The sequence below is a fragment of the Protopterus annectens genome, chromosome 8.part0 (assembly GCF_019279795.1).
Source record: "Protopterus annectens isolate FY-2018-M chromosome 8.part0, PAN1.0, whole genome shotgun sequence".
In the NCBI taxonomy this organism is placed as follows: Eukaryota; Metazoa; Chordata; order Ceratodontiformes; family Protopteridae; genus Protopterus; species Protopterus annectens.
The window spans coordinates 74,900,177-74,909,639 of NC_056741.1; the positions used below are offsets into that span (position 1 = coordinate 74,900,177).

At 41.3% G+C, this 9,463-nt stretch overlaps 1 protein-coding gene across 1 annotated transcript in view; it reads left to right on the forward strand.

Annotated features, from left to right (window-relative positions):
• The window catches only part of PHB2 (prohibitin 2), a 303,055-nt gene that overhangs the window by 133,153 nt on the left and 160,439 nt on the right, over positions 1 to 9,463 (forward strand). Inside the window, exon 7 of the mRNA XM_044079628.1 lies at positions 2,486 to 2,589. Within this exon, the coding sequence (XP_043935563.1) occupies positions 2,486 to 2,589 (104 nt within the window). The remainder of the gene's footprint in view (positions 1 to 2,485; positions 2,590 to 9,463) is intronic.

Consider the following 9,463-nt stretch of genomic DNA (forward strand, 5'->3'; position numbering starts at 1 on the left):
CATTAATGGCTTTCAAGGAGTTACTTCTTCCAGGGCAGGTGTTGATTCTAACAGACAACACAACTGTCATGTGGTACATCAACAAGCAAGGGGAACACATTCTTATTCTCTATGCAGGCAAGCAATGATTTTATGGGAGGCAACTAACTCTTCAGGCAAGGTTTCTGCCAGGAGCACAGAACTCCTTAGCAGATGTGTTAAGCAGGCAAATCATGGATCCCCACGAGTGGAAACTGGATCTTCATGTATTTCAGAAATTGACAGTGTCATGGGGAACTCCAGACATAGATCTGTTCGCTTCTCCACTAAACCACCAGCTGCCAAAGTTTTGCACAAAGGGGTTTCATGCTTGGAAAGTGGATGCTCTGTCTTTCAGTTGGAAAAACCTTCATGTGTATGCCTTTCCACCTCTGCCTCTTCTTCCAAAGGTGCTATTAAAAGTCAGACAAGACAAGCCAAGGATGATTTTGATAGCTCCAGACTGGCCTCGGCAACACTGGTACCCACTACTAAGGAGTCTGGTAAGGAAGCCTCCATGGCCTTTACCTTTGATTCCTCATCTGTTATCTCAGAAGGACGGTCGTCTGCTCAATGTCAAGCTTCACTCTCTTCATCTAACAGCTTGGCATATTCTGTGTTGAAACACAGCAGGTCTCAACTTCCTCAACAAGTTTTAAATGTGATTATGGAAGCTAGAAGACCTAGTACAAGGAAAGTGAGAAAAATGGAAGAGATTTTTATTTTGGAGTACAGCAAAGAATTTGGAGGTTTCTGAGCCTAATTTGAGTGTGGCTCTTCAATATCTTACTGAGTTATTGGACAAAGGTTTGTCCTTCTCTTCCATTAAGATTCATGCTGCAGCAATTTCAGCTCACTATGATTGTGACCCACCATTGTTTATCCTTTGTTCAAGCAGTTTCTCAGAGGGGCAAAGAATATAAGACCAGCTCCTACTCCTGCTTGGGATCTCAATTTTGTGTTGGAAAAACTTACTCTACAACCTTTTGAGCCTGCGGCTACTGCTGAATTGAAATATTTGTCATGGAAGACTGCTTTTCTGTTGGCTATTACTTCTGCAAGAAGGTGTCTGAGTTGCAGGCCCTTATGGCAGTAGAGCCCTTTTGATTTTCCATAAGGATAGGGTATCATTCTAATCCTTCCTTTATGCCTAAGGTGGTTTCTAGTGTGGCTTTAAACCAAACTATTCATTTGCCTACTTTTTATGCAGACCCCCAAAATAAAGGGAAAAAATTTTGCACATTAGATGTACACAGGCAATTGCGTTATTATTTAAGCAGGACTAAGGATTTTAGGCAGTCTCAGCAGTTGTTTGTTTCTTTTGCTTTGAGTTCGCAGGGCAAGCCTGTGTCAAAACAAACTATTTCTAGGTGGATTGGGTTTTGCATTGCATTTTGTTATTCCCATCATGGCAAGGAGATTCCAGCTGGGATTAGGCCTCATTCCACTAGGGCTACTGCCACTTCAACAGCATTTCTAAGGGGTGGCAACTAAGGATATTTTGGAGGCAGCTACTTGGAGTTCAGTGCATACTTTCTCTAAGCATTATCACCTTCCTATCTACTCTAAGTCTAGGGCTGGTTTTGCCACAGCTGTTTTGCAAGGCATGTTGTCAGCTCCTACTTCTTTATGATTTGCCAGCCTCCCTTACCTCTGCTTTGGGATTCGGACTGCAGCAATGTGGAGCGAAGAACATAGTACAGTTTTGTACCTACCATAAATGTAGATGTTCGAGGATCCACATTCTCCTTCCCTCTGTGTTTAGGGGTGGTTGTGTAGGTGAGGTTATATGTTGATATTTTTATATATTTTTGTATATATTGTACATAATTTTGGTGCAGGTATTTTGGGCCTTGTCTTTTTAGGGTCTTCTGACATCTGGGGCAAGAAACTCTGGTATTCGGGCCGACTGGACAGCGGACTACCCAATAGTAAGGACTGCAGCAATGTGGATCCTCGAACATCTACATTTATGGTAGGTACAAAACTGTACTTTATGTGATTGCTGCCTGATTACATTTCTGTAGCCTCCAGTTTTGTTGGTCAATCCAGTTCAGTTCTTGGCGTGTCTTCTTTTTTATTTAGTTCATGTGGTTAGAGCATTAATCCTATCGAACAATATTCAGACTTTGCCCAATAAATAAAAATGAAAGAAACGCCGTAAATAATGAAGACACCAATGAAGTCGATCTGCTTAGGTGGGATGTGAAGTCGTCAGATAATTTGGTTAGCTTTGACACGGACTTACCTGCATTTACAGATTTGCGATGGTGCATCATGTGGTTATTTTTAACTTTGGTTATCTTGTACTTGAAAAGAAGTCTTTTTTTAGCATGGAATTAAGGTGAATTTGTAACAGTCATGTCATGTACAACAAAAGCTGAAGTTTTATGAGTGTATTTCATTGTCTTTGTCAGTCTTCTACCATCTACTGCTTTCAAATATGCATGTTTTATTTCCTTTCCAGCTCAACAGGAAGCACAGAGGGCTCAGTTCTTGGTGGAGAAGGCTAAACAGGAGCAAAAACAGAAGATTGTGCAGGCAGAGGGAGAAGCTGCATCTGCTAAAATGATATCCTTTCCTTGCATGAGGCACAGGTTATGGAATATTTCTTTGGATCATTGTTGCATTCATTATGTTTGGGAATTCCCCCTCAGTCTAAGTCCAGTAGCTGGCTTGAATTCTGTTCTGAACCCCACTCCCTTGTGTAGGCTGACCCCTCCCTCCCAGAGATAGCAGTATTTTCCTTGTATAAAGAGCCATCAGCCTGCCTGCTCCATCCTCAGTTTTCTTTTAAGGTGTACAGTCACTGTGATATAGTGTTTGCACTTGATAAGCCCATTGGCAAATACTAGGCTAACTCCCCTGAAGGGTAATTTTTAAGCCTAGCCAATAACCTGAGGTCCGAATCAAACCTTGTACTTTGTGTCTATGAGGTAAAGACCTTAACCATTATGTTAAACCCACCCCATCATTTTATGTCATGTTTGTTTCTTTTGAGTTTTGGCTCAGAATTTCTAGGGTAGAACAAATGACTTATCAAATGGACAATTTTTCTCTTGTTATAGACAAAATGCTTCCTTTTTTGTTTGTTTTTTGTGTGTCTTCAGACATACCTTTTCCAGGAGAAGATGGAAGCTGTTTCCAAGGTCACTGGATTTGCCGACCCACCATTTACATCCATTTTGGACAGCATTTTCAAGAAGCTAAGTAAAATGGAGAAGCAATTTCAATAGATGAAAAAAAAAGAGCAGGGTGCATTGATGCTGTTAGCTATAGCACAGTGATCCTACAGACATAGGATGTCGACACTTTGAGGCCATGAGCGTGATTTCTGTGGAGGCTGCCATTGCACATACTGATGCTGTGAAGTAGGCTCATTCAGGTATTCACATCCTGCTCCTGATTCTGACTTACTCCGTCAGAAGGGTGTATTCCGATCATTCTCATTAGGGAACTAAGACTGTGTGACACATCTGAACTCTATACGCAGAGCCTTCAACCCTGATTATTAGTCAGACTTCAAAAGGACCATGTGTCTGCCATTTTGTAAGCCTGGCCAGCATTAGTGGTGCAGTGTCAAGGCACCCTGTTGGTCCTACCTCCCTCGCTTGTTCCATGGCATACTGGTAGAAAGAAGTGTAGGAGCTGAAATTTTTCTCCAGACTCCCTTCAGGTTGGGAAAGATTCACAGCATCTCAGTAGAGAAAGAGGCAGCGATCCCTTCCCTTCCCTTCTGGATTATGACCTGGGCAACACTACCCTTTGGTCCTCCAGTGGAGGACATATGACTTGGAGAGCTGTACTGTTTGGTGAGGAAGTACCTTTTGGTGGTAAGAAAGAAGGTGTAAATAATACTGAGCCTGGACTTTTCTAAACTTGTTGTCCCTCTAGTTTACAAAGCATTTCTGGATGCCTTTAACATGGCATCCATGGACCTGGAAACTTTACTATCTTCTCAGGCCCCAGATTCCTCCCAGTTTTTTTCTCCTCAAATATTTTTATTAAGATTTGAAAAGTATAATAATTCATGACAGAAAAAAAGCATACATTTTTTAGAGCAAATTAGCTACATATGGAAAAAATTCATAACCGTAAGTTAAGGTAAAATTATTTACATAAGTGTCTACTTAAACAAAAACAGTTATTGGTCATTCCGATTATAATGTCATATTAGTCAGATTTCTCAAGTATCTATTAATTCTCATCTTGATTGTAGATAGTTACAGTTGAGAAACATTAAGTGCAATATTCCTGAATTCTTTAAACAAAGGACAAGTGTCACTCTTCCAATTCATAGTAATTACTTTACATGCAATAGCTAATAAAGTTCATAAAAGTGAAAATGTTGATCTGGAAGCACATTTAGGTATTGGAACGTTAAAATCAAAGATTTAGCTAACTGAAATTTGTCATACAGTTTGCAAAAAAAAAAAAAATCAATATTCCCCAAACTGACTGTCATAAACCATATGCTGCTAATCTACTTCTAATTTTAGTTTATATCTCCATCACCCAATAAAAATGTCTTTTTGGCTTTTCCTGGTTAGGGGTCACCACAGTGGATGGATCACCAGTCCGCAGATTGATTGGCAGTGGTGTTTTTATGGTGTCGAGTTGCCAGCCCGATGCCCAACCTTCACAGAAGGTACACTCCCACACACACACCTGTCTACCTGCATGTCTTTAAAACTCGGTCACAGGGAGAACATGCCGACTCCACACAGATAGTGCTCCAGCTGAGAATTGAATTGGAGAAGCTCTTGCCGTGAGGCGACACTAACCGCTGCACCCAACACCCAATATCTTGCTTAAACATTAATTCCATTTTATGAGGAGTAATAAAGGTTCTGTGTATAAATTTCCAAGAATTCCTCCCACCACTTGAGTAAATGTCTGGCTTTATGGAGTGGGGGTTGATTAGTAGGTTTGGGTGCTGGAAGAGTTAGATTGTGACATACACCAGGGGCACAGAACTGTGGAAAAATGCCTTCATGACCGGTCCTCTGCAGTGATGTGAGCCACTGATTTTGATGTAATGCCGGTCATCCTGAGTTGTATAGAGATGTTGTCTTCAAGACCTTGTGTAGTGGATAAGTTAGACTCGGGTGAGTAATAGGACAGGGTGTATTGGGCACAATCAAGCTAGAAGGACAGATTACCTACATGCCTGTTTCTGAGGGAAGCCAGGTTTACCTGACCTTGAAGAAAGGTGCTTATTTCCATGGTGAGTAAGTGGAGGTTTACAGCACAAGTGAAGGCTGACCATGTTGAAAGGTGCTTATTTCCATGGTGAGTAAGTGGAGGTTTACAGCACAAGTGAAGGCTCAAAACACCAGTAAGACGACTTGCCTGGCATTCCCTCCAAACGAGTCTAGTCTTTGTACTTGAGCCAATTCACAACCAATACCAAGTCCCATGGGGAGGAGCTTGATCATCATTGGCACCTAGAAAAAGAATATTCTTCAGAAATTCAGTAGCATATCCTGCAGTGCTATCCTATGGATGCTTCCGTTCCTGCCCGAAACAGTCTTACTAGTAAGAGTGTGATCTTGGACCTGTTTAGACCCACGACAGCACTGCAGGTGCCCTTGTCTTCAAAGCCAGTAACTGTCAGACGCACACGATTAAGTACCAGGGAAGTTGTCCAACAAATACTGAATATTTCTGTCTTCACTTAATCCCTCTGCCACAAGGTACTGTGATACGGCCATACTGTCTTCACATAATCCCTCTATCAAACCATAAAAAATAAATCTTTGTAATTTAGTGTAAAAAAAAAAAAAAAGCCTGTTAAAATCAAATCTTGTACATTGAGTTGTTCATTATAGTGCTAGTGTTTGTTTTGTTATATGTGGCACTTTTCTCCCCAGGGCTCCACTGAAAATGGGTCTGTATACCAGTTGGACTGACTTTCCCAGATAACAAATGTAAAATAAATAAAAATAAATAAATACCTAGGAGGACTTGAAGGCAAAACTAAGCTTCCCTTTGTTTGTCTTCAAAGCCAGTCTTGGCAGTTGGGTGGGTAATTTTAAATTCATGCTCAAATGCATGTTTTGTTTTTGTTTTAACTGAGATAATTAGCGTATATGTACTATACTCTGAAGTATGTGCGTCAACCTATAAGTGAAGACATACTATATAGTTACAATGATGTCACTTGCATCCGCCACGGCAGCCTCTGTGTTGTCAGTAAACAATGTCACTGTGCAGTCCTTAATGCCCTATTGGATAACGAAGTGTTTAGATTTCACTTGAGATTTTTAAGAAACTGGAGGAAAGAGGAAACAGAGTCATGAAGCAGCTGATTATTAACATCTGTATCTAGATCTATTTTTAGGGTTTCAGTCACTGTGAGGGAATACCTCAGGATTTTGAGTCTCGTGGCATATGAGTTTCGTGATAAACCTGGCAATAGGTTCATAGATAGGTATTAGGCTATCTGCCCGAGGGCCTGCGTAAGCCTAGCCAACAAGGTTCCCTGGCTTGCACCACCCAAGAAAGTTATTTTCCTGTGCCACTGTCGAGCAGAGACACAGAAGTGATCCCCGGGGTGTATTTCCTATTTCCCATCCACTCAAGATTTTTCTTGAGTGCTAATGAAGAACTTTGCTTGACATATATGGGTAGCCTGTTCTAGAGTATGGGAAGTCTCTGGGACAGGAATCTGTCCCTCCAGCATGTCCTGTTTATTGTGGTGACAAGGTTTAGGTCCCTAGAGCGTGTAGCTCTGAGGGATTGGGATTCCTTTAGATGTAGCATGTCCAACAGCTCTGGGTTTGACATAGCTTTATATGTTAGGCAGAGATCACCTCGGAGTAGGCGATATGCTACAGTGTAAAGCTGGAGTTTTTTGAGGTGGTCAGTATAAGACATTTGTTTGCCAGTAATCCTCTTTGTGAGGTACTTCTGTGGCCTTTCCAGCTGCTGCAGATGTCTTGTGAGGTACATTCCAAAAGGGGCATTGTACTCTAATGGGTCTAATGAGTGTCGAGTAGAGGGGAACAGTGACCTTTTTTTTTTTTCCCCCTGGATGAGAACCCTTTTGTGATGTGTGCCACGTAGAAGGACTTTCTGACTACCGTGGCGATGTGACTATCAAAGGAGAGACTACTATCCACCTGGGTCCCAAGGTCTCTTATCGCACAATACTATGCATGAAAAAGGTACAGTGGCATCTGAAGTTTCCTTGGTCTCAGCATCAACATCCCTTGTCTTTTCAAATCCCCGTACTGGGGTTTGTCAGTAGAAATATTCCTTGGTCGAAACAGCAGATATCCCTGTTCCAAAGCAGTCATCTTAGATGCCTCAGACTTTGGTAGGGAGCAGTTTCAGGCGGATAGTAGTGCAAAGTGTGTGGGACACCTAGGACAGATGCTTGCACATAAATATAAAGGAAATGCCCTCTGATCAAGGCACTCAGTTCTCTGAGTTGTCTTTAGTCTCCAGGACCTCTTAAAGTTTATTCAGACAATACCACAGTCATGTACATATACAAGCAGGAGAAGCCAAGTTGTACGCCTTTGTAGACTGACTATTTGGGGTATGGCTTCATAGCACAGTGTCACACTACAGGTATCCTTCATTCTGTCAGGGCAATATTTTGTGGCAAATGGTCTGAGCAAGACAGGGCAGTTAGTCATGTATGCAAACTAGGTCTGTGGTCTTCCCAGTGATTTGATCCACTGTGGGGGAGTTTCTCTAGTTCCACATGCCTCCTCTCTAATCAGCTGACAAGATTCTGCTCCAGGACTCCAAGCAATAAGGCCTAGAAGACGAGTGCCTTTGACAGGAAAGTTCCTGAATATTTTTCCTCCCTTTTCACTGATATGCAGGATACTTTTGAAGATCCCACTACGAATTCCCGAAGATCATTGTGGTGACTGCCGTTCTGGCGCAGACAGTAGTGGTTCTTCCTTCGTTTGGAAATGACCAGGTACAATTACCACAAGTTTCCTCACAGAATGGATTTACTCGCACAAGATCAGGGGTGTTTGATGCACCTCGACTCCTATCTTCAACTGACTGCCTGGATGAGGGGGTCTAAATTCCTTTTTACTAGTCTGTTTTTTTGAGGACATGCAGCATATACTAATAGAGGCAAGAAAGTCTACTGCTAGAAAATTGTACATTAGCAAATGGAAAAGGTTTTCTAGTTTGTGCCAACAATAGCATACCCATCACCCATTCAGGGCTAGTTACTACTTTTATATGGCCTTTCTCGTTCCTCAGTCAGGGATCATTTATTGGCCATTTCAGCATGTCTGCCCATGGATCCTCTGTCAGGGCTTTCTCATGTCAATTTTTTTTTTTTAAAGGAGCTCTACTTAAGAGACCTCCCAAGAAAAACAGTAGCCTCTTGGGGCCTTAATTAATCAAGTAATTGGTTATTTTGTTTCCCTAAGGGCTGTGCGATAAATAAGACGCCTATGATAAATTGTAAAATGGGTACAAGGAAATGTTATAGATATGCATATTGTGACTATATAGACACTAAAAATGAGTTTGAGCATCCTAACACAGGAATGTTATTTCAGTTTACTGTGCAAGCAGACTGTAACAGTAAGAATTTAATTTATCTTGCGCGGTATAGATTATGTTATGCATCTTTTGTCCGATAAACTAGTAGAAAGTTGAAGGAAAGGATACGTGACCATTTATGTTGTGCTCTAGCTACACATACTGACACAAGGCGATGCATAGCAGTTTAGGTTTATGGTTATAGATGTTATTTATGAACATGAAGGTATGGGTGATTTGGTGAACGTAACACAGGAGCGTGAATTAAAATGGATATTTACACTCTGATCCCATCAGGGGAGCGGCTTGAATGAATACCTATCTTTAAAACCAGTTCTGAGAAAACAGAAATTAAAGCGCAAAAGGAGAACTGACTGTTAATAGAAATATATTGATAAAACTGTCTGTTTATATTATAACAAAGTTGTTTATTATTTTATGTTTGTTTTATTTGGATGACAGTTGTGATTGGTTGTTTTAAATTTCATTTGACTATATATTATGTATCACAACAATGATGAATTGTCTGAAGCGACTGGTTTGCAAAAGCGCTTACTTACAGATTGGCTTTACTACTGTGAGCTGTTCTAGTTGGGATTCTGCAGCTGTCTTTCAGTGCTGGTTCATTTTTTTGACTGTATGTTGCATCATATTTAGTACGTCGCTGTCATTTGCTGATGTCTTATGCTTCTTGTATGACTGTTCACTGATTTCTGTGATGGTGTGTGCTTTGCTGGCTGTGCACACCTCACTAGTACCTAGCTGCTGGCTGGTTCTGCACATCTCACTAGTACCTGGCTGCTGGCTGGTTCTGCACACCTTGCTAGTATCTAGCTGCTGGCTGGTTCTGCACATCTCACTACTACCTGGCTGCTGATTTGACTCTGCACAACTCACTAGTATCTGACTGCCATTGTATTTG